Source organism: Ascaphus truei, chromosome 19 (genome assembly GCF_040206685.1).
Source record: "Ascaphus truei isolate aAscTru1 chromosome 19, aAscTru1.hap1, whole genome shotgun sequence".
Classification (NCBI taxonomy): domain Eukaryota; kingdom Metazoa; phylum Chordata; class Amphibia; order Anura; family Ascaphidae; genus Ascaphus; species Ascaphus truei.
The window spans coordinates 12,233,279-12,259,362 of NC_134501.1; the positions used below are offsets into that span (position 1 = coordinate 12,233,279).

The 26,084-nt window shown below is 47.0% G+C and overlaps 1 protein-coding gene across 1 annotated transcript; it reads left to right on the forward strand.

Moving 5' to 3' along the window:
- The first annotated feature begins 1,238 nt into the window (after positions 1–1,238).
- AARS1 (alanyl-tRNA synthetase 1) lies at positions 1,239–24,693 on the forward strand. Its single transcript, XM_075576596.1, has 21 exons — positions 1,239–1,303; positions 3,863–4,018; positions 6,853–7,041; positions 7,583–7,728; positions 9,172–9,363; positions 9,749–9,893; positions 12,097–12,242; positions 12,676–12,784; positions 13,672–13,822; positions 14,715–14,839; positions 15,153–15,297; positions 15,586–15,770; positions 16,773–16,886; positions 19,510–19,716; positions 19,850–20,034; positions 20,960–21,068; positions 21,235–21,348; positions 21,712–21,831; positions 22,532–22,618; positions 23,291–23,404; positions 23,909–24,693. The coding sequence occupies exons 2-21, from the start codon at positions 3,875–3,877 to the stop codon at positions 24,092–24,094; spliced, it is 2,913 nt and encodes a 970-aa protein (XP_075432711.1). The 5' UTR covers positions 1,239–1,303; positions 3,863–3,874; the 3' UTR covers positions 24,095–24,693.
- Positions 24,694–26,084: the final 1,391 nt, after the last annotated feature.

The window sequence follows — 26,084 nt, forward strand, 5'->3', positions numbered from 1 at the left end:
GTCTTTAGAAGTTTTCTAGTATCTCTATTTAATGTGCGTGTCTCCCTGCTTGTCAAACTCGCACTTGCCCCCATTCTACCTCCATAACCCCTTGCTATTTCCCCACCTATTCTATTTAGTTCTTTATCTGTTTCTTGTCGCTCCTTCCTACAACCTATACATGCTGTGTTTAGGATATGTATAGTATTATTATATTGAGAGACCTGACATTTACTCATTTCAGTTATAATCAGAGCTGCCACATTCTACTGAATGAGAACCCGGACACTTATTTTTTAATTTTTTTTATTTAGATATTTAACTGTCTTACTGTATCTCCTCCCTCCAGTGGCGACATCATACGGTGGCATTTTCCCCCTGCATGCTCCCGTCAAAATGGCTCCGCGACGCCAAATGGCGTTGCATTGCCATGACAACGGGACGTCGTGTGCCATCACGGCACCATGTGCCGTCATGGCAATGTGACGCTGCAGGTCGCCCGGGATGTCATATCATCGCAACGTGACGCCATTTGACATTGCGGAGCCCTTTTTCAACGTCATGTAGTGTCCCGGCAATGGACATCACGTGACGCGGATACGTCACGTAGCGTTCCCGTGGCAACGCGGCACCATTCGACCCCGCGTGGCCATATTGAGAGCAGTTGCAGGGTGAAGATGCCGGGAGACACCGCCCCGGGTTTATTTGGTAATCCCGTAGTCTCCGGGTGAGACCCGGAGAGGTGGCAACCCTGCTCGCCCCGGAGATTTTAAATGTAGACCCCTAACCCGGAGATGGGTTAGCGAAACCCGTAGTCTCCGGGTCAAACCCGGAATGGTGGAACCCCTGGATATAATACTGATGATTTTTACCACACACAGAATAGTGTTTTTACGTGTGTTTTAATATGGCACTGTGTTCTTTATGTGGAGTATATATAATAAATGACTATATTGTTTGAGTCATGTTGACTATATCTTTGTGCCCAAGAGAAAACTTTGTGGCTCCTTTCAATAAACAGACTAGCCCCCCTAAATTACTACAGCAAGGGAGAGGTTAATTCAGAACTGTGGAGAGCAACATGGCCGCCCTCCTCAGGCCCCACCCCCACCACGTGACCAGCTGCCGGTTTGATAAGGAGTTGCATCAGCCGGTGTATCCTAGGCAGCCTGGCCCCTCCCCCTTCTCTTTAACGGACGGCCTTGTCTACCAATAAGGGACCGGAGTTAGACATCGCGGACCAATCCGTGAGAGGCTGAGGAGGGGTGGGATTTCCGGCCAGCGCAGTGTTCGCCTGTCAATTGTGCAGAGAGCGTGTGTCCAGGTAATGGGGGTAACTCGTACACTAACTGCCCTCGGCGCCGGGGCAGGTTTACATATGTATTACACGTGGATATCTTTCTAGTCTATGAGGGAGAGGGGGTATTGCTGATCTAAAGCTTGAGTATGTAAAGAGAGGGCGCTAAGCTATGAATGGCCGCAGTGGGGAGGGGTGTATTGGGGAGGGGGTGCAAATAACCGCATTATTTGCCCTGAGAGCAGCTCTGCAGTGAAGTAGCAGGCCCTCCGGCAGTGAAAGGGTTTACACAGCTGACCATTAACCCCTGATGGGGTGGGGTATTAGTTGGGTTATCTATGGGTTTAGGCTGCGCTTATAGTGCCCGTGATGTCGCGCCAAAACATGCATGGCCGCCGTCGCGTGCGCTTATAGTAAGCGCGACGCGACAGCTTGGTCATGATCGCTGGAAGTCATCTCAATTTGATTTTTCCAGCGACCGTAGCCTGACATCGCCATCGCGTCGCTGTCACTATAAGAGTAGACTAGGCGTCAAGATACTCAAGTGGTGGGTTTATTCTGTAGAGATTTAAAGGGCTAATACGCCGCGGGTATATAATTGGGTAATAAATACTTGCATTTATATATAAATATAGTTACATAGTAGATGAGGTTGAAAAAAGACATTTCGTCCATCAAGTTCAACCCCAGTGACATATCTTCCAATGATATCTCATAAGGGGAAAAATAAATTCCTTACCGACTCCCTAACCCTAACCTTAATATTGGCAATCAGATTACTCCCTGGATCGACATCCTTCCCATGTTTACTTATTTGGTATATCATATATTTGTTTGCTATCATAGTCTACGTATGAAGGTTTTTTTTGGGGGGGGGGGGGGGGGTTTACCCCTAACTGCAGAAAAGAAAGATTTCAGGTGTGTTATGTGCAACTGAAGGAACAATGTAGCTATTTTGCATTCTAGTGCATGCGTAGAACTGGTTATGCAAGTTCCAAGAATGTGATATAATTGGCCTGTTGGTTGATTTACTATTCTGCTAGTTGGGATGGTGTCTATTCATGACAGGATCCCCTCAAAAACGGTCACACAGTAAATCTTAATGAAAAACTTCAATGAAGATGAACGCACACAATTTATCGGACCATGTATTAAATATCCTAGACTTGCTGAGAGCGTTTCTCAGGGTACCTGAGGAAGGGTTCACGTACCCAGAAACGCTGTCCTCACCTAGTCTTCTGGATATTTTATACATGGTTGATAGGACTTCAGTAGCTTAATGTGTGCGTTCATCTTCAAGAGCGGTTTATCATGTCACATTTCCACTGTCTGCTGAGTTGAGCTTTACTGCACAATGTCTTGTAGCATTGTTTGGATAATGCTGGTTAAATTAAGGTTTATATTTGGTAATATCCCATTGAGAAGATGGACAAACGAGCCCTGATATGTGTGGTTAACACTACTCCAAACCAAGTTCCAAAAGGTAATAATACCCTTTTTGCTGCTGAAGTCACAAGCTTTGGAGGTACAGAACGTGGAAATGTGTCGAAATTTGATTTGTTGTTTTTTTCCCTCCTGAATGTAAAAAAAAAAAATTGAGGGGCGAAATTAAATAGTTCCCCATTTTCCAAATATATATATATATATATATATATATATATATATATATATATATATATATATATATATATATATATATATATATATATATGCAAATATGCAAATATAGCTGTATGCTCATCTGCATGTCTTAGGCAGGTCTGCAACCCCGCCTTTCCCCATTATCACCCAGCATACAGCACTTCCACTGCAGCAAGGGATTCTGGGAAATGACATGCAAATGAGCACACAGTGTCACTTTTTGTTTCAATAACCATTTTTAACATGGTTCCCTATAGGCTTAAGCTTGCTGCATGGTCACAGCTTTGAGCACAGCCAGGGTTAAGGTGCATACCCAGAAAACCACCCACAGACAGCTGATGGGTCTCATCAGTGTGGGGTTGGATTTACTGGGAATGCAAGAGAGGCTATGGGATAGGCTAAACCATAATACTGAGTTAAGTTATGGTGAGTAAAAAAAGTGACAAAAACCCTCCACAGGAAAGCAAATATGCAAATATAGCTGTATGCTCATCTGCATGTCTTAGGCAGGTCTGCAACCCGCCTTTCCCCATTATCACCCAGCATACAGCACTTCCACTGCAGCAAGGGATTCTGGGAAATTTTATATATATATATATATATATATATATATATATATATTTATATATATATTTTATAGTCTCAATTTTCTATCCATTTTTTTTTAAAATAAAATGTTTCAAATATGTTTACATTTTGAGTATGCACTTAAAAAAAAGCAAACATTAAAAAAAAAACAGGTTCTGGCTTTTTGACCATCAACATATTCTAATTTTGTCAAAAACCCTCCCATCCCTATAATTGTAAGTCACCTTAATAGTGCAGGACTTAACGTTTTACCTCTGAACATGTTACAAGGCCCTGCGGACACTCCAGGGGGTTAACCTATTTCTCGCAGTGGGCTAAGGTGATTAAAACATTTGTTCTCCTCCCTGTCCTGCACAGGTCACTGTCGCCATGAAGACGTCGCTGACAGCCTGCGAGATCCGGCAGAAGTTCATTGACTTCTTCAAGGAGCATGGCCACACATACGCTCACTCCTCAGCCGTCGTCCCCCTAGACGATCCCACTTTGCTCTTTGCCAACGCAGGCATGAATCAGGTGAGCCACACCGATGTAATCGCATTGCTAGGAATCTAAATATGGGTTCTCTGTGTGGAAATGTGGTCCCCAAAAACATTAATATGCGTCCCTGACACTGGTTAACGACTTCAGCATGTGACTTTTTTCTATCAATGTATCGATACTGATGTTGGAATTTTAGACTCAGTATTCATAATGCACGTATCAAACAGATAAATGTGTTTATGAACAGAGCCGTGTGGTCCTTCACGCGTGCGTTAACATAAGTGGTTTGAGAACCCCCTGATGTGGAGGGTGAGTTGGCCACTTCTGTAGTTCTAAATATGATATATCACTATATTTGTTGCGCTTTTATTAAGTTTTTGTTTCACTGGTTCGGTTCAACTGACTGGGCCAGGTGTACTGGAGCAGGGATAGCCTCAAAACCTGACCTGTTGGTGTTTCTTAAGGACTGGAGTTGGGAACCACTGCTATATTGCATCACTATATGAAATGCTTAGAACAGAATTCTCAGTGAGTTTCCTGCACCCCAAATCCCTTTGGAATTTCCTTCGAGTAGCTCTCTCTGCAGTTCTTCCTTCATCTATATCAGGGGTGCCCAAACTTTCCCCTCTGCGCCCTCCCTGCTTGCGCCCCCCTCCTTACCTTATCTTCGATGTCAAATGACGCCATAGGGTGACGTCACGTTGCCATAGTAACGTGGCGTCACGGGATCCCGCAGAGTAATTTGCTGCTATGTAGCCATGGCGATACGTCGCCTAAAAGAAGTTGCAGAGGCCTCACACGATCCTCCCGCATTTAATTTAAATGCCTTGAGGAGGAGTGGGGGGCCTCTGCAACCTCCACTCCCCCCCCCCCAGAAAATCTTGTGCACCCCTGTTATATATCATAGCTGACGGAAGAGTTGATGATTTTATTATTTTGGTACCAGATCCAGAAATGTAAAATGTTCTGAAGAACCGAGGTCAGAAGGTGTAATGGATCCTACACCGGATTAGTTACATCGAAGGGTTCACAATATGAATCCTTCACTACTAGTGTTTTAAAAAAAAAATGAATGGGATCCGGGAGATCCCCTGGAGATGAACTGCATTATATTCAGCTCCAGTGATCCCCAGTTCCTTAGATAATTACCAGTAAAGTAACCTGGTTTAAATCTCCCCCAGAGGAAACAAAATGGCGGCCAAATCTCCAGCCAACAGGAAGCTGCAACATAATCGGTTGCGACTCCCTATTGCAGGGGTGCGCAAATTATCCCTCGTGTGCCCCTTGTCTCCTCTGGCATGCGCCCCCCCCCCCGCCCCCTCCTCTGTACGGCTCTGGAGTCAAATTACGTTGTGGGGTCATGTGACCCAGGGGTGGTCGGTTGCCATGGAGACGCGGCACTGGAACTCAAGTAAAATGTTAGAGGCCTCGCGCGATCCCCTGCATTTATTTTAAATGCCTTCGGGGAAGCGCGGGGCCTCTAACAGCCGCGCCTCCCCTGGGGGCAGGGCCCACACTTTGCACACCACTGCCCTATTGGTGGCCATTTAAATCCCCCTGAAAGATCCGAAAGTAATGCTGGTAACTTCACCGATGAGTTTCTCTAGAAACAAGGGGATCCTCGGAGATGAAAACGACATGGTTCAGCTTCGGAAACACCCGGTTCAAATCCTGTAAAAAAAGAGTGATTTAGGGGGTACTGCTGCTCTTATGCACCCCTGTTGCCTATTGGTGATTGTAATTAGTTCTGTCAGAGTGCATCCATATACACTGCTCAAAGCCACTTAATAGAATGTTACTGCCATATATGCATGGTACAAGTAAGCTCTGTGTGGTTTCTCAGGCGTGGATCATGAGATTTGTAATGTTGTTTGTTCATTAAATTGACATGACCGGCTTGTGGGGTCACACTGACCGCTGGCCAACGAGAGCATAGGTTGCGTAGAAGAGGGGGGTAAGAGGGTAACATTTTGTGGAGGGCTTCCAAGTGTGAGATGAGGATTAAATGCGAAGGACGCCGTTATCATAGCAACTAGTTACGGTGCTGTTTGTTACTTTTATAAAAGGGCAAGAAGCCCATTGGCAAATGATAGTTATTTATTAATAAAAACGCATTTTACCTGCACTTAAGTTGGTAAATCCTATACTGATAATTGGAATTACAAAACCTGGCTTTACTGACATATCAGCCAAAGTGTGAGACACGGAATTTGCTTAAACTGCAGTGAAAACCTTTTTGTCTATAGAAATGAAGGCACATTATTTGTTTATTAAAACATTCACAATCTATGTGTTATATAATTCACAGTGGGGGATCATTGTGCCGTATGCTTTATCTTTGAGGGTTAAAAGTTTGTATAGCGCCATCATAGCTGTAATAAATTCAACAATATAGCAAGGGTGTAATCCACAATGAATAATGGGAATAAGCACTTCAAGCACAAACGTAAACATTAGGAAAAAATAGTCCCTGTCCTACAGAGCTTACAATCTACGTGGTATCTATGGAGAACTTAGACAGTAGGAAGGTAAGTGCATGATGTGCAAGGGTTTCTGGTTGGTGTATATGAAAGTGAGTACTTCATAGCTATTGAAATGCTTCTTTGAAGAGGTGAGTTTTAAGGTGGAAAGGGATGCTTGGCGAATATTGAGTGGGAAGGGTATTCCCCTGGTATGGGGCAGTAAGTGAAGTTTTAGGCGGGAAAGGATCGTAGATACAAAAGACAACCTTGAGCAGCACAGAAGAGGCGAGCTGTGGTATAGCGCGAGATTAGGGCAGAGTAGTGTATATCCTTGAAAGAAAGGAGACGTGTTGGGATGAGCAGGTTGTTGGAATATCTCATTACTTGGGATGTTTTCTCCTCTAGTTCAAGCCGATTTTTCTGAACACCATCGACCCCGCTCACCCGATGGCAAAACTGACCCGAGCAGCTAACACCCAAAAGTGCATCCGTGCTGGAGGTAAACACAACGACCTTGATGACGTGGGCAAAGACGTGTATCACCACACCTTCTTTGAGATGCTGGGATCCTGGTCCTTTGGGGACTACTTTAAGGTGAGCGGATCCTCCCACCGTACAAGTGGTAGGGGAGGTGGGGGGCAGTGATGGGCATGGAGGTGGGGGGCAGTGATGGGCATGGAGGTGGGGGGCAGTGATGGGCAAGGAGGTGGAGGGCAGTGATGGGCAAGGAGGTGGGGGGCAGAGATGGGCAGGGAGGTGGGGGGCAGAGATGGGCAAGGAGGTGGGGGGCAGTGATGGCCAAGGAGGTGGGGGGGCAGTGATGGGCAAGGAGGTGGGGGGCAGTGATGGGCAAGGAGGTGGGCTGTGCAAGTGAGGGGGCAGAGGGGTGAGTGGAAATTATGTGCAAAGATGCAGGAGGCAGTGATGGGCAAAGAGGTGGGGGGCAGGAGGTGGGGGGCAGGGGGCAGCGATGTTCAAGGAGGAAAGGGAGGATTCAAGGAGAATTTAGCTCATGAGTTTGTATTCACAATCAACACTTTAACCATTAGATCACTCATCAGTAGGAACATTTAGTTGAGGTTAGCTGAAGGATTGTCCACACCATTGCTCTTTCTGTCGCCTGCTGCCCCTGCAGGAGTTGGCCTGTAAGCTGGCCCTGGACCTTCTCACCAAGGAGTTTGGCATCGACATTGATCGCCTGTATGTCACCTACTTCGGAGGGCACAAGGTGGCAGGTCTGGAGCCTGACCTGGAATGTAAACAAATTTGGTTGAACTTGGGGTAAGACGTTGATTTCTACTCCATGATCCCTCTGTGTTTTCTCTAAAAAAAAATAAATATATATATATTCATAATGCAGTAGAGAGATGGTGGATCATGTTCAGTGCTGCCTCTATGTACATGTATATGTACTCAGCTGTGAGAGATGGAACTGTCCCATGTATGTGATATACACATAATCATTATGCACAGGGCTGAGCTATGAGATGTGTACGGGTACATCTTCCACACGCTGTATGTTTGTTACATACCTACAGTATCTCGCCTATAAATTCTAGTCTTAAATCGTGATATAGGGAGTTATTCTCAGCACCCTCTGTGTACGTTTGTATATTTGTGCTATATTCAGTGCTTAAAGTGTAATAGCATAAAGGGTGTAAGGAAAAGTATCCGGGCATTCCAGTTATTTATTTATAAAAAATGTTTTACCAGGAAGTAAAAGGCTTGCACCCTTTAGCTGCCCTTCGAGTGCTCCAAAGCCTGTCCGCCTTTGGGACGACGCAGATGTACACAGGGGTGGTTCAGATTAAATGCAGCTGCAAATACAAAGTTCTTTGTCCTCTTGGCTCATTAACATTCCAGTGGGTGGGGGTTGACGTTTCACAACGTACAAGCTAATGTTAACCCTTAGCACACTGGTCATACGCAGAGGGGAGCAGCTCTTGGGGAGCCCCATCAGGCGTCCGCCTTTGGGGCGAGGCAGATGTACACAGTTATCGCGACAAAGGTCAAAGGTTGCACCGGACATTAATCATTTTCAAATAAATATATTTATTTTCTTCACCAAGACCACTGGTGTACCTGGGTACTTTTTCCCAGTTTAGTTGATCCGCCTGGATCCCGGATCTCATGGCAGGACCTCAGTATCCCGAGGTTTCCTTATCCAGTACATGCTATGAGAGTTTACATTTGTGTGTTTTTCATTGACTTATCTTTACGTTACAGCGGCGTTCCAGGTACATGTTTTTTTCCTCTAGTTGGGAATCGGGGAGTCTCCGGGTCTGAACTGCGCTTATTTAAGTTCCGGGGACCCCTCTCTTCCCTAGATGCGTACCTCTGTAGGTGTGCTCCATGGATCCGTGACGGATGACGTTGCGGCTTTCTCATTGGCTTCCACGCTATGGGAGATTAAGCCTTCTCTATTGTTCACCCAGCCGGGCATGCTACCGGCAGCACCTATGGAGGGAAGTGTCTCGGGAAGCAAGGGGTCCCCGGAGCTAAAATGAGGTTCAGGTCTGGAACCGCACCTTTAACCGTAAATAAAATACAGGATCTCTCTTAAAATTTGAATCTTTTTGTTTTTCACCATAACTTTGATTTAAAAAAAAAATAATAAAATCGTTTATTTTTTCTTTTTGCTACTTTTTATAAGGCTGTTACAACACTGGCTAAACTTCTGGTGTAATATTCTGCGCTTGCTTCCCTTCTCCCCATTATTTTCAGGCTGCCCGAGTGCCGCATCCTCCCAGGAAGCATGAAGGACAACTTCTGGGAGATGGGAGACACCGGCCCCTGCGGCCCCTGCAGCGAGATCCACTTTGACCGCATCGGGGGCCGCGACGCCGCCCACTTAGTGAATATGGATGACCCAAACGTGCTGGAGATCTGGAACCTCGTGTTCATCCAGTTTAACAGGTGATGGGGCTTCAAAACACTTTTAAAAGTGCATTTCCTCCTAGGACCAATGTGTGATAGTGACAGTGACATGTGTAAGGGGTTACACCTGATCCAGTTCCTACCAAAATGTGACACCTAGATGTATTTTCAAATATCTTTTTTTTTTTTTTGATATGTAACATGGGGAGCTGAGACTTAGGAGGGGTTTGATTTCCTCTAGTACCTCCTTTTTGCCTGTCACTTTTCACCAAAAGGTTGCACAGGCAAAGCCCATCTTTGCACATGTTGGGAAAAGGGCTAAAGAAGGAAGTCCATGACAAAGTTACATTGTATGCCAGATGTGTGTTTCTGTGAGTGCGGCTGTCCCTGTAACACTGTACACCGCTGCCTGGTATGTTTGTAGGGAGACGGACGGCAGCCTGAAACCACTGCCCAAGAAGAGCATTGACACCGGGATGGGGCTGGAGAGGCTGGTGTCTGTGCTGCAAAATAAAATGTCCAACTATGACACGGACCTCTTCATGCCGTACTTTGAAGCCATCCAACAGGTACTGCTGTTTTTTCTTGTTGTTTTGGGGGGGGGGTATCCTCTAGCGCTGGAATGCGCAGAGGAATTAGTTGCTGGGCCCTATAGCAGCAAACGTGTTGATTGTCGTCTTTCCAGCGTGGGGGAAGTTTTTGCAGTGCTCTGGGCACTCGGTGATGGTGAGGGCGGCTTCATAAAGTTTCGTACCAAAGTCCTTCCACATGGGAAGCTGAAGCTAGCTGCCAACTAAACAATGGTGGCAGGAAGACCAGATATCACCATGTGGGTGAAAGACAATGGCAAGAGGGTCTATTAATGGGGAGAGTTGGGTACTGATGGGTTCCCAAGTTATAAGTAGGACACCTTTATAGCAAGATCGTGGCAGGGCTGCAAAGTGATGTCCTTCTGAAAAGAAGAAAAACAGCAACATACTGAAATGCAAAAAAGCATATTCGAGCAAATTAAGTCTGAAAAATCAGTTCCAAATTCAGAATTCTTTAGATACCTCCAGCTAAGAGCTTTTTATGATAAATTTCCCATTCGAGCTCAACGCACTAATTTTGAACAGCTCTGTTCTACTGGAACAGGAACCAAGGGACTTATCTCTACGATGTACAAGGCGGTAGTCTGTCCGACTCCTGACGCCGACGTGACATTAAAATATAAGAATAGATGGGAAAGAGATCTAGGGGACACGTTAGAGGACGAGGACTGGGACTATATTGTCTTGGCGGCAGCTAAGAGCTCAATCTGCACGACATTGAAGGAGAACGCGTATAAGGTCCTGATGAGGTGGTATTTGACCCCACTACGATTGTCAAAGTTTGTCAGGGGCTACCCCCCATTGTGCCCTAAATGTGGGGAGCAGGCAGACTTGCTACACATGCTGTGGGGTTGCACCAAGATACTCCCAATCTGGGAAGATATCAGAAATTGGCTCCAGAGAATTCTCGATTGCGTGATCCCTTTAGACCCCTGGTTGTTTCTGCTGGCCAGACGCACCCCGGGGTTAAACAGGTCGGAGCACAAATTAATTGCACATTTTGCAACTGCCCTGAGGTGTGAAATCGCAGCATTGTGGAAGCAGCCCGAACTACCAAATATCCCAAAAATCAGGAATAGAATTTGGCACGTTTGCCGGATGGAACAGTTAACGAGTCTGGTTAACAACACCGGCACAAACTTTCTCAAAGTCTGGTCTCCATGGTTAGACCTGAACAATATCCCAGGGATCAATGCCTCCAACATACTGCTCTAATAGCTCTAGGCGCGTTCTCCTTGGATGAGTGTGGTGGACGGGGAGACATAGAATACAGTCAGCAAAGGGGGACAACTAAATTCGGAAGTGAAGTGAGTGAGCAGGGGCTAGGATACATACGAGTGGGCGTACGCCAACACTAAGATTGCAGTTAGCCTGAGATCTGTCGGACCGGAAGTCTTCAAAGCCCAAAGGATCCAGAGCCTTTCTGGAACTGTAGTTTCCAAGACGAGCCCAGCTGAGCTGAAGCCTTTCTGTGGCAGCCTCACCCCCCCCCCCCCCTCCCTTCCTCTCCCCTGGTGTAGTATGGTTGTAAGTCTTGTTGGTCTGTGCGTAACCCCGGTATGTCTTTTGTGAGTAATTACAAAATGAGTTGTTATGTGTACTGTTATATACGACAATGGGTTGGTAGAAAATGTGATGATTGTACCATACACTCAATAAAAACTTTTTTGGTTGAAAAAAAAAAAAAAGCATATTCAATTAAGGTGTGAAACGGACTAATACAAAAATGACCATGCAGGGGGATGTGTCCCAATGTCTGTTTCGTGGCAAGGATTCTTGCCATGTGTCACGTAACCCCCTTTTCTGCTACAGGGTGCAGAAATGCATCATTAAATCTTACCTTCTGCATAGACCCACGTTGTGACACGTTCTTTATAAACCTTTTATGCTAGCGAAACCTGCAGGGAACGACCTTATTTATTCTCTACTAGAGAGACCGGTCACACAATATGAATAATTGTCCACAAGATTTATTAACCTGAGGGTTTTACCATAGTTGATGTAACGGCTCGTTCATTGTACTTTTGTGCTCGATCATTGCTTATAGTACTTGCAGTATCCCGTTACCAAACCTTGCCAGTTACGTTACTGCGTGTCCTGCTTGTTGACTGCATGGAAAACATGACTTTGCTGGTTAGTCTGTAGCCGGCCATGTAACTTCAGCCGTTGTGACTTTCTACAGGGCACCGGTGCCAGGCCCTACACAGGGAAAGTGGGCGTAGAGGACGAGGATGGCATAGACATGGCTTACAGAGTGCTTGCCGATCATGCCAGGACTATCACTGTGGCACTTGCCGATGGAGGGAGACCAGACAACTCCGGGCGCGGGTAAGAGACCGTGGCAAGGTGATATAATAATGGTGGAACCTGGGCACATGGCGCGAGTGTGCTTTTGTAACCGGAGCATTCCAGTACGGAGACGTTCATCTATCAGATATTAGAAAATCTATTCATGTTGTAGGAGACACACACGGGCTGCAAATTGTATAAACAGATGTTATAAGAAAGACTCATCCTATTGGCTGGGGCATGGGAGTAAATGCTCTTAAAAAATCAAATAAAGATATCGGTATAGCAAGCATTACTCTGTTAGGCTGCGTCCATGTGTGCGCGATGTGCGCCTTTACCTGCAGCGATCTTTGGCCTGGGGAGACGGGGCGTGGCCGCGACGTCGCACTGCGCAGCATTGTTCATGTATGGGAATCTTGTATCCATCGGCCTTTCTGCCCCTTCAGATGTCACAGCTCTCTTCCTTTTGCAGGTACGTCCTCCGCCGTATTCTTCGCCGCGCCGTGCGATACTCTCACGAGAAACTCAACGCATCCAAAGGCTTCTTCTCCACCTTGGTCGATGTGGTCGTCCAGTCACTGGTACGTGAATTGCTGTAGCTGCTGCATCCTTGCAATGTTATTAGTGCGATTTGGGGAATCGTCCGATTGGATAGTAACCAAACTCCTGTCATTAATTGGCCTGTTTGTGACGCATCCAAATCGTCTTCCAGACAGTCGCACATTGTTCCTGAGAATGGCTGTGGACAATTTAACTGGGGGGGGGGAAGAAATCTTTCTCCTGTTTGTTTCTTTCTCTGAAGCAGGGTTTGTTATAAATGGTCACTGTGCATTTCTTGTACTCCTATTTGGAGAAGGAGCGGCTCCGTGAGTAAAGATACCGCTGTAAACACTGACACTGAGTGTGAAGCAGGGGAACCTGGTTCAAATCCTGGTGTCAGCTCCTTGTGACCTTGGGCAAGTCACTTTATCTCCCTGTGCCTCACGCACCAAAAACATAGATTGTACGATCTGTGCAGGGAATGTGTCTGCAACAATCCCATGTCCTGCGTTCCATGCGTTCCATGCGTTCCATGCACTATACTGCAATTGTGAAGTGCTTCTCCGTCCCATTGGGAGAAAAACGCTATGACATTTTTTATTATTATTATTATTATTATTATTATTATTACTACTACATTAGGCTGGTTCATATCGGGGAAGTGGAGGCTTGAGCTGGACAACGCTTGTATTACCATAGGGTTTTTTTTTTCTTAACCTTCGGCTGAATTTTCTCTCTTGGCAGATTTGTCACAATATTAAGGTTTTATGTACGGTATCGAGGCATAAAATGGGCCCTTTTGGGGCATATACCATATTCATTGTTGACCAGTCCTGTTGCAAGTGATAGCATTGTTTTTCTTTGCTTCACATTTGCTTTGCTACATAAACCCCTTATCGACAAACTTGTATTAATTGTAATTGCGCAGGGCGATGCCTTCCCGGAGCTAAAGAGGGATCCCGACATGGTGAAGGACATCGTGAACGAAGAGGAGACGCAGTTTCTGAAAACCCTCAACAGGGGGCGCTGCATCCTGGACCGGAAGATACAGAGTCTAGGGGAGAGGAAGACCATCCCGGGTAAGGATGGACGCTGGCGTGGGGTGGACCATGACCATGGGTTTCCCTTCTCTAAGAGACTCATTGGTGTGCAGGGTAGCTCTCATTTTCTTTATCGTGGGCCACTTCAGTGTTAAAGCAGAAATCGTCCAACTCTCTCTCTCGTTGTTGTTCTCCTTTTTAGAATAAGAACCAGGGGGTCTTCCAGAGCTGATCTGCATTATTCTCAGCTCCCGTGACCCACCGGCTTCCGAGAAACTATCTTTGTAATATAATTCCTTCACCTTTTTCAGGGCCCCAAAACAGTCGCCAAGCTAGCTGCAATCCCACAGGCCAAGAGGAAGCTGCAATGTCATCGGGGCATGCACATGGCGGCTTCCCATTGGATCCCTCCATTTACTATCTTGATTTTTGTTTAGTTTTGCAGTTCACCAGCACATTAAAAGGTACATTTATTGGGAACTGGACGGTCCCTAGAGCTGAGAGTATCGGGGTTCAGCTCTGGAAGACCGCCCTGGTTCCAAAAAGGAGAGATTTCTGCTTTCAATAAGCGCCATAATTACTGAACTCTGTGTGGTGGGATATTAAAATGCATCTATAATATGTGCAATAAAAACACTCGACTTGGATCTAATCGCCTCTCACAGAGGTGCCTGAAGGTAATTTTGTAGGGGTTTTGGGCACCACCATCAGTGATGTGCTGAGAAGTGTTTCTGATTTAGGATACTGTCGAATATCCATGGCCGGGCAGTACATCAGCACTTGCATCAGAAAACAAGAAACTAGGGAACATCTTTAGTGTTTTTGCAAGCTTTAAACGCCCAGGGATAAAGTCATGTGTCCTGTCTTAACACCGTGTGAAGCTATTTGTATTGCAAGACTTACCTCCTCTCGGGATTCTCGTCTTCCTCAGGTGACACAGCATGGCTGCTGTATGACACGTATGGTTTCCCAGTGGATCTGACGGGTCTAATTGCTGAGGAGCGAGGACTGACTGTGGACATGGAGAGTTTTGAAGAGGAGAGGAGAGCAGCTCAGGTAAGAAGTGTTGCTCCCGCTTTTTGTTTTAGCAGCTGATTCATTATAGAGCAAAGTGGCTGTTCGGACTATCGGTCGAAAACTCCCATTGACGTCAAAGGGAGTTTTCGACCAATAACGGCCTAAATGGCCGTCTCATACTATATTGAATCAGCCTCCTTAATGTCACCCCATTCTGTCCTCTCCTCCTGAGTCTTCCCCTCTTAGCCATGCTCCTATTTTTTTCATACACTTTCCTATGTCTTTCTTTTTCCTCTGCCACCCTCTCTCTGGATGTCTCTGTCCTTCTCTCAGACTCCTCCTCTTCCCACAGCTAAAGTCTCAAGGGAAGGGAGCAGGTGATGAGGACCTTCTGATGCTGGACATCTATGCCATTGAGGAGCTGCGTTCCCAGGGCCTGGAGCCCACTGACGACTCTGCAAAATACAATTACACATCTAACTCAGATGGCATCTATGGTACGAGGTCTGGCTGGCAAGAGGGCGGCTTCTCATTTAAGTAGTATGGTCTATGTCAGCAGGAGTTCACCATCCATCATTGATGTTCTAGCTTCTAGAACCTAAGTAGTTGGACACTCTTCATCTGATGTTCCCCTAGGGGGGCATTTGGCAACTACAAAGATAGTTATGGGGGCTACCAAACGTCCTCCATTTAATTAATACCCAAAGAAGAAAAACCGGCACTCCAATAATATACTAGGGCACCAATCTGAAAATAACACCACTGCTGTCCGTGTTCCCTTGCAGCATTTGAAAGCACCGTGGCGACGGTGAAAGCGATCCGCAGAGAGAAGGCGTTTGTGGAGGAAGCCAGCACGGGGCAGGAGTGCGGCCTGGTGCTGGACAGGACCTGCTTCTACGCAGAGCAAGGGGGGCAGACATACGATGAGGGCTACATGGTCCGAGAGGAGGATGATGAGAGCAGCCAGGATGTGAGTCCACAATCTATACGCTGTGCAATGCAGAGAAGTAGAGGGCAAAACAAGGGAACGATGCAGTCGCCTTTGGTAGAGAAAGGGTTAAGTCTAGTTCAAGTGCATGCGTATTCTTGCACTGTAAACCATACTTGGTGTAACTACACACTTCAAACCCTCATTGGCTGTTTCGGCTTCCACAAAGGAAATCAAAAAATGTCTCCCATTTTGCTTTTTTTATTTTTCAAAATGCCCTTTATTTCTTAATAGTCCCAGGTAAAAAATACAGATGTAAAAAGCCGATTAATACCCCAGGCTGGAGGTGAATTCGATACAGGATTTGTCCTGCGCCAAGATTTGCTAATTTAATCTGATTTACATTTTAGTTAATTTTAACGTGTGCGTCTTTTTCTGGCGACGCGTTCCTGGGCCGTTGGTGTTCCTCGCTGCTGCCGAAGCGGCGAGTGGGGGGGGCAGCATTGGGTAGCCAGCATGTCTGTAATGCAGTCGCTGTGACCTTGCAGGAGCCCCGTTGGTGCCGGTCACCAAGGAAATTAGTCTTAAGAAGTGAGGCAGAGGGGCAAGGAAGAGTAGAGTGGCCGGGAGGAGGAGGGTGGTTTGCCTTCCCAAAATACAATGACCCTTGAATCTACAAGTGGCGACCAATAAGAAAGCTCGGCTAAGGATGGATCTCTAGTTTTAGCTAGTACTAGTTAAACAGCTTGTGCAGATGCTACAGAATATCAACATAGCAGAGCTGGCTAGGGTCTGCTTCCTGGGGCTGTTATACCTTCTTTTTGTAAGCAGAATCAGTCATTGAGTGCTGGAATTATATAGCATATAGTATAATTCAAATGAATTTCCACTCCTCGTCCCTAAAATGAAGTGCTGCCTTGACATTGGCTCACACAGTCCCAATTCATTGTGTGCAATATACAGGGTGTCTGTGAGTGGGCTTGTGTGTCTCCCACTCCAGTTTTCCTTCCCTAAACCTCTCTCCTCTGTTCTTTCTCCCTGCAGAAAACCGAGTTCACAGTGAGGAACACTCAGGTCCGGGGAGGTTATGTGCTGCATGTTGGCACGGTCTACGGGAGCCTGAAGGTCGGGGATCGCGTGCGCTTGTACGTGGATGAGGTGAGTGCAGGCAGTGCTGGAATTGTAGGTAATCAAAAACATTGCAATGCTGTTTGGATGATGTGGACTGAAAGAAAATGAAGTGTATTCTTCCAATAGAGTAGCTGCATACATTAATCATGGCAGTTTTTTCCAATCAAAGCAAATACTTCTTATTGATTACTATAGGCAAATTGGTCTGTACAGAGACTGTTTTCCACTCCAAACCATTATCTTTGTCTTCGATCTGGTCATAAATCTTGATCCAAGGTCAAATGTTCTGTTGTGCCTTTTATAACCCTGATGAAGGTCGAAACATTGGCGATAGGTGATAATGCAATATATTTTCATCAACTGCAAAGATGAGTGCCTAATGCTTTTCTACTACTGGTGTGTAAATTGGAGTTCTTCAATTAGCATGGTGATGAAAAATGCATTTATGAAAACATTTTGCAAACTTTTATAACATTTGTAACATTTCTTAGTTGCATTAACATGCCTTAAAAGTGAGTTTTGGTGTAAAACAAGAAGTAGACAGTTCAAAGGTTAATCCAATGCCGTTTCCTACAGGCTGCTGATTGGATGGCCCTTGTGTAGACTAAAATGTTGATGGATAATGTAGGATAATCTGGCTTTTGTTTGTCTTTATTGGGCCTGTAATTTGTAAGAGTTTATAGAATATTTTTCAGTACTGAATATACAGCTAAACCCCGTTATAACGCGGTCCTCGGGGTCCACCCCGAGACCACCGCGTTAGTAACGGGGTCGCGCTAATTTTTTTTTTTTTTAAATGGCCGCCGCGCGCCTGATCGGGAGGGAGGGAGTGAGTTAATTAATTAAATAAATAAATTTAAAAAAAGTTTTTAAAAAATGGCGGCGATTCATCCCTCCTCCCTCTCCCTCTCAGCCCCCTCCCTCCCTCTCAACTCCCCCCCCCACCCCCTCCCCCCCACCCCCGAGGTATGCCCCCGCAGGGCAGTGCCCCTCTCTGGGTGCAGGAGGGTGGGTTACATGTCAGCCGCACGTTGTACTCACGGTCACAAGTACAACGCTGCAGAGGCTGCAAAATGGAGACGGAGCCCCCAGGAGGAAAGCTGGGACCGGAGCCAGATGCTGCTAGAAGCAAAGCATTCTGGGAGTGGACGGGGCTGCCTCTGTCCAGCCTCATCTGCCCCTCACAGGGAGGGGGGATCCCCCATAGAGACCTGCCCCCCTCACTCCCAGCCAGGGCACAGGGGTGACCCCAAAACAGAGACCTGCCCCCCTCCCTCTCAGCCCCCCTCCCTCTTCCTCCCAGCCTCCTGGTTTTGCGGTGCGTGGCAACGTGTGTCTGTGTCCTCCCAGCCAGATCTGCTGCTGCTGCAAGAGGGAGGGGGGGTTGGGCTGCTGACATGTGAGTTCTGCTGACATGTGAGGGGGGGGGGTGGGCTGCTGACATGTGAGGGGGGGGGGTGGGCTGCTGACATGTGAGGGGGGGGGGTGGGCTGCTGACATGTGAGGGGGGGGGTGGGCTGCTGACATGTGAGGGGGGGGTGGGCTGCTGACATGTGAGGGGGGGGTGGGCTGCTGACATGTGAGGGGGGGGTGGGCTGCTGACATGTGAGGGGGGGGGGTGGGCTGCTGACAAGTGAGGGGGGGGTGGGCTGCTGACATGTGAGGGGGGGGGGTGGGCTGCTGACATGTGAGGGGGGGGGTGGGCTGCTGACATGTGAGTGTATTGTGAGGGCTGTGTGCAGTGTGTGTCAGTGTGAGCAGTGTGTGTCAGTGTGAGCAGTGTGTGTCAGTGTGAGCAGTGTGAGCAATGAGCAGTGTGAGCAGTGTGAGCAATGAGCAATGAGCAGTGTGTGCAGTGTGTGCAGTGTGTGCAGTGTGTGCAGTGTGTGCAGTGTGTGCAGTGTGTGCAATGAGCAGTGTGTCAGTGTGTGCAGTGTGAGCAATGAGCAGTGTGTGGGCAGTGTGTCAGTGTGTCAGTGTGTGCAGTGTGAGCAATGAGCAGTGTGCAGTGTGTGTGCAGTGTGTGCAGTGTGTGCAGTGTGTGCAGTGTGTGCAGTGTGTGCAGTGTGTGCAGTGTGTGCAGTGTGTGCAGTGTGAGCAATGAGCAGAGTGTGTGCAGTGAGTGTGTGCAGTGTGTCTTTTTTTTTTTTTTTTTAAACGGGAGCCACGGGAAAACCGCGTTATAACCGAATCGCGTTATAACGGGGTTTAGCTGTACTAGGATTTACAAGTTTTAATTTTACTCAACCGTGTTTTTTTTTATTTTTATCAGCATTGCAACTTCCTCCACCTCTTTCACAGGGAAGTAAATAGAAAATGTGCTTGTTCCTGTAGCTTTTAGTACAGGTCAGGCTGGCGACGTTTTATGGCACCTGCCGCCCCGTGCGTTATAAAAACATGATCTAGTATATTATTTTATGTGCCAAGATTTAACTCCTTTGCCGCCAGAGGCGTAAGCAATACATTGCTCTGCATGTTATTATATTGTTCTGCTGGTCCCTCCGCCAGCCAGGGGTTAAAGGACAAGTAATGGCTTTGTGGGAGCTGTGGAGTGTTAAGTGACAGAGCCTGTGTTTAGAAGATAGGAGCGTTTCTTTTGGGAGAGCTCCGATGGACCTGCGACTGACGCTCTCTTCCATCCATCCCTCAGCCAAGGCGGCGTCCAATCATGAGCAACCACACGGCCACCCACATCCTGAACTTTGCCCTGCGCTCGGTGCTTGGGGAGGCGGATCAGAGGGGCTCCCTGGTAGCCCCAGACAGGCTGCGGTTTGACTTCACAGCTAAAGGATCCATGAGCACCCAGGAGATCCGCAAAACTGAAGAGATCGCAAGCGGGATGATCCAAGATGGCAAGGTGAATGTGATGTCCTCTAGCCTCCCATCACCTGCGTCTTACTGTTTTAATCACACCATCGTATACTGCACCCTACCCCATTAATTTACCCCAGGTGTGAAGCGATGAGTAATGTGAGCGTAACGTTCTGCAGGTTGTATATGCCTTGGACTGCCCTCTTGCGGCCGCTAAAGCCATCCAAGGCCTGCGTGCAGTGTTTGACGAGACTTACCCAGACCCCGTGCGCGTGGTGTCTGTAGGAATCCCGGTGGAGACTCTGCTGGCTGACCCTTCCGGCCCTGCCGGGTCTGTGACATCCGTGGAGTTCTGCGGCGGGACGTAAGTGACAGATGCACGAACGCATGCCTGGTGTTGACAAAGATGCAATACACACTTGTTTGTGTGTCTCCTACAGGTCCCCAAACCTGCCTCATTCATGCCATTGTCGCTTTGCTACAGACAAGGGCTCCAGGTACAAACACGCAACTGAGCACCGAGGGGGCGTGTCACTTTTAGCCGCCTAATCACTTTCCAATGTGGATAGGAAGCTGTAGGAACGTATATAATAAAGTGGATCGAAAGCTAAAAGTGACACTCGCTGAGCGTGCGTTTGCATCTAACTACCCATAAGTCTTGTCAGCAGCCTAAGGCTACGGCCCCCGTGCTCACTACTGCATGCGCGCCTGGCGGTGCGTGCATAGATTATAGCAATGGGAGGCGCGAGGGGGCGTGGCCATGGCGGGGCATATCTGCTCTTCCATTGGCTGCCCGCCGAGCGGGACTGCTTCGTGGCTCGGGAAGACACAATTCATGTCTTCCCTTGCAGCGTGCGTGTCACAGCGCTTTGCGCGCCTACACACACACACACACACACACACACACACACACACACACACACACGGCCACTGGACCCTGCCCCATAGAGGGCTGTGCTGTGGTGTGTGGCGTGCACGCCGTAGCTCGCGCCGCAGTGGTCAGTGGGGACCAGGCCTAACTGCTATATGACGTGAAGATCAATGAAGCTGGTTTGGGTCATGTGGAAAACCTACAAAAGTATTCTGTGCTTTGTACGGTGGATGTTTTTTACCCACAATAACCTAATGCAGCAATTTGGGAGGAGGATGGGACCCCCACAGGAAGCAGCCTGTTTGTGCTTTGACTCAGTGAAACGTTACCATGTCTGTATGTGCGGGTTTAGGGTTCTTCCTTATTGTGTGTATGGGGCTGTACGTAGATCTGTTTGCAGCTGTCCTCTACCCCTCAGGCACTTGCAGAATTCTAGCCATGCCAGTCCTTTCGTCATTGTCACGGAAGAAGCCATCGCTAAAGGGATCCGCAGAATTGTGGCAGTCACCGGGGCAGAGGCACAAAAGGCGAGTGAGAAGAGAGCATAATGTGGGACCATGAGACATCCCTAATGTTTAATAGGAACGAACATCACAAAGCCAGGCAGCTCGTTCAGCTGATCAGTAAAAGTTGAGGCTGGAGAGGGGCTGTGATCGTGTGTGTAACCACCTTTCCTCCGGCATCGCTCCTCAGGCTCTGCGCAGACAGGACGCCCTAAAGCACACACTCTCTCTCCTGGAGGATAAAGTGAAGCAACAGACCGCAGCCAACAAGGACATACAGAAGGAAATCGCTGATCTTAGTGAGGTATGCATTGAGGCTGTTAAATCCAGTATCCTGGTCCGTTTACAGCATTCACCCAATATATTCTCATTACCCTCCACTTTCTGTGTTTGAGAAATAACTATCATCGCTATCAGTCACAGTTATCTTCCTATTCCCTCTTTCTCTCTGGGCTTATATTTTCCTCCTTTTCTGCCTATTTCCCCCCTCTTATTTATTTTTTTCTCTCTGTCTCCTTTCTGTCTCTTTCCTATGATATTTGTATTTTTTCCCCACCATGGAATGATTTCCTCCTCTTCCATGCACCAGCTCCCTCATTCCCTTTGGCTCTGTCCGGTGCAGCAGCTGGGAGTCGGCCTGCTCTCACCGCTCCTATTCTCATTCCAGACTCTGGCTACAGCAGTCATCTCTCAATGGCAGAAGGACGAGCTGAGGGAAGAGCTCAAGAACCTGAAGAAAACCATGGATGATCTGGACCGCGCCAGCAAAGCAGATGTCCAGAAACGGGTGAGGGACAATCCGTAAAAAGCAGCTGTGCGGTTTGACTTGCCTTGCGATTGCATCAAATGTTAAAGCAGCGTTCCTGCTGACACACAGGTTTTTGTTGTTGCTATGTTTGAAGGAGGGGGAGTCTCTGGATCTGAACCGCGTTGGTTTCAGCACTTGGGACCCCCTGTTTCCTGAGATACCTCCGTAGGTGCTGCCGGTATCTCCAAGCAGTTTAAAGCTCCCCCGTCGCGTGGGCTGGAATGACTTCCTTGTTGGCCCGCAGGACGGGGGACCTTTAAACAGCTATATAGTGAACCCAGCCAGTGCTCCTACCGGCAGCGCCTACGGAGGCAAGTCTCTCGTGAAGCAAGGTGTCCCGGGATCTGAAATCAACGCGGTTCAGGCCTGGAGACCCGTGCTTCAAACATATATTTAAAAGGCTAACAAGGCATCAGCAACTAATATATTTTTATTTTTGGGGTAGGGACTAAATTTATAAACAAAATAGGAATTGGGTCAACCAAAAGAATTCTCTGCTTGGGGTAAATATCATGACGTTTCCCCTGCATCGGTGTTATGGGTGTAGGTTTATACCTTGCTTTGCGATCTGCAAAAAAGTTTTGATTCCTTAATATATATTTCCATAATTTTGTGGCCAGAATATGATGCAGACAGCCCGGTCCTCTGACCTTTTTGTTTCACTTCTCACTGTCACCAGGTCCTAGAAAGGACCAAGCAGCTGATAGAAGATCATCCTAACCAGCCCCTTCTTGTCCTGGAGATGGAGAGTGGAGCATCTGCCAAGGTAAATGAAAGCAGCTCCTGTTCAGAGGTGTAGGAGGGAAGGGATGATGTGATTTCTATGTAAAAGGGGGCTAAAGCCGTGCGTGTGCAGAGGTCGGCAAGGAATGGCGGGTGCTGTGATTTATGGTGCAAATAGTGACGCAGAAGTACTTCAGATCTTATGTGTACAGTAATTAACAAATGTTTTGAATGGACGGTTACAAAGTATAAGGCACGCAGATCTCCGTCCCATGGAACGGACATCAGATGTAGTTTCTGCCTCTCCCTATCCCGGTGCACTCAGGGAAAGGCCGTACACATTGTCTGCACACTTGTAACTAATTCTTTTGAGTGCAAAAGGAGAAACCCACATTATGGGGGCCATAAGGAACGCGAAACATTGGGTGTCTTCCTGTCATTGACACATCTTCTCTTTAGACATTGGTTGTAGGTGAGCCTATATATTTTTTACTGTAATTTATGCCTGATCATGTGTCATCATTAATTCTCTGCCTCCCTCATTTATTGTCCATCTCTCTCCGACCCCATCTCTCTTCCCCTCTCACACTCTTCCCCTCTCTCTCCCACTCTTCCTCCCTCTCCCACTCTTACTCTCTCCTTCTCTTTCTCCCCCTCTCTCGCTCTTCCCACCCCTCTCTCTCGCGCTTTCTTGCGCCCTCTCTTCCTCTCCTAGGCTCTGAACGAGTCTCTGAAACTTCTGAAGTCTCAGTCGCCCCAGACCGCAGCCATTATCTTCTCCGTAGATAACGAGGCCGGAAAGATAACCTGCTTATGTCAAGTACCCCAGGTAATAAGACCTTCTCGTCCCCTTTTGCTGCGTCTCCCTCACTCCCAATTGCAGCATTCTTACCAGTGGCCCCTTAAATTCTTAAGCAAAAGCTCTGCCTTTACATTCTTTCATATGGACAACCACACACGGCTCTCATCTTGGCAATGATACTGTTACACACGACTCTTCTACAGTATCCCAGCCCTGAATTATAGAACTTCCTGCTGTTCTTGTATATATGCTGTTCAACCATACAACAACTGTACACTGCTGCTGCATTACCTACCCACACAACTCTGCCTGCATTCAGTCGCCTGCTGCTTTACTGCTTACACTGCCCCTTACATATGCTTTTTCACTCCACCTCTGCCCTGCCCTTCAGCACCTCCAGATATTTTACAAAGTACCCAGTTTCTGTAAACACAGTTGTGCTCCTTAATTGTGCCACGTAGAAACGCTATTACATCAACCGCTCGACACACATACAGCTTTGCGTAACGAGCCTTTTGTTCTGATTTCTAGGAAACCGCAAGCAAGGGTTTGAAGGCTAACGAGTGGGTGCAGCAAGTGACTGACCTAATGGATGGGAAGGGAGGGGGTAAAGATACCTCTGCCCAAGCCACGGGAAAGAATGTGGGGTGTCTGTCTGAGGTGCTGAGGCTGGCTGAAGACTTTGCCAAACTTAAACTGGGATCCCTGAATAACTGAATGAGGGAACAAAATTCCTAACCGTCCCCAAACTCAATGCAGTAATCCTTCCTCTTGACACCTTCATTTGCCAGAGAGGCCAGCAACACAGAGAAATGCCCAGCCCTCCCTTCTGGCAGTGAAGGGGTCTGTTAGAATGTGCAAGAGAAGAGGTCCCCTCCTAACTGCTGCAGCATCGTCTGTCTCCCATGTCCTGCCAGAAGTGACTTGAAGGCCCATCTCACAGCAAAGGAATTCAACCTTTTTTGTTCTGATTGCTCCCCCCTCATTGTCATGCCTGCTGCCTTTATGAACTAGTTGTTAAGATGATGCATCAGTCCAGAGCTGTGTGTAGGCATCATAGATACCTTAGGGGTGACTGGGATCTAGCTGCTAACATTTACTCCCTACACTGCTTACGCTGGACTGCGATGGAGTAGCAATGCAAGGGTTAACTTTTTAGGCTCCCAGGCTGCCCACTCCCTCCTGTAGCTCAATTAACCGTTTGCTGCCAGGGGGCTAACATGTTAGTCTGTACACCACTCATCAGCAATTAACTCAATGTATGTGGAAGTCCTAAATGCACATACTACGTGAATAATAAAACAAATGCAATGCAACTTGAATGGATTTATTTGTATCGTCTTAGGGCAGCTTCTCCTTAGTGGATAGCTTGCAGGATAAGGCTCCAGATCTTATGATTTTCTGTGGAGAGTAAGCTGGATACACAAGATTATGGTGGTTAAGGCGCAGTGACAAAACACCTGTACTGTACAACGTAAAGACAAAGTAGTGTAGTTGCTTGTCTGTACCACTAATCCGGTTCCATCTGGAAATAGATTGATCAGATAGGGGAGAGTCTGCACAAGCACATTAATATCTAAAGCCTACCTATTTTCTTGTGAAGTGGCGCTTTTTCCCATTGTGTTATATTACGGCACATGTATTACTGCAGTGAGGCGCTATGTACATGAATGGCGCCATATACATAAAGATATACATACATGTGACACATTTGTAGATAGTCTAGGTTTGTGTGATAAGGTGATACAAATCTTAAATCGATGGGTCTGAAATCAGGATGAGCGTATGCAACCGCTATACCTAGTGTTAAAAGGAGAAAAAGCCCATCACATCCCAGAACTAGTAGGATCAAACACTACTCTACAATTGTAGGTATTGCAGGGTATGTAAACTATGACCTCTGGTGATAAAGGTTGTAATATTAGTCTGTCAATTATAGAGTTCTGGACACTAGTGATCTCCACTTTTTAAACGTGTTGGATTTTGGACTATTAAGACCCCCAGAACAGACCACCATAAGATACTGAATAAAATGATGAAACGGTGAAAGCATGAACCAGCACGGAATGGGTTAAAGTTTGAATGCAGAATAGGGTTAGTTTGAAGGTCAGCAAGATTATCTTAACAAGCTACAGACAAATACAGCTGCAGGGTAACTTGGAAGATTTGAACTAGGTCTATGGACAATTGACACCTGAAGATAAGACTTTTGCAACATGATTGCCTTGACTAACCCAAGTCTGCTAAAACACATCAAAGACCATCCATTCCCCAGCTAAACCACAGAAAGGAGATAAACAGAAAATGCTGACAAGAGGATAAAACTAGGGTGGGGGAATATTGAGTATGCATGATGCAAGACTGAAGCAGGGATACGGTTTTCTTCAGAAACACCCCGAACATTGAACTGACGTAATGTCATTTATTTTATACCAAGGATGTTGGGTCGTGCTTTTCTATTGTGTAAAATGTGAAACGCAGATACTTAAATAACACTCAATACTGTATTCTTTTAAACAAAACCGTAGGGCGGAGGGGGTGCTGAACATTGTTAAATACAGCTCAAAAATACTCCTTCAGATTGGCACTTTAATACTGATGCTACGATGCAGGGGCATCGCTATATTGCTATTGCAGGGTGCGTGTGATCGGGGGTTATTTTTAGCGTGGGAGTTTATTGTTGTGTGTTTGCACGGAAACTTAATAC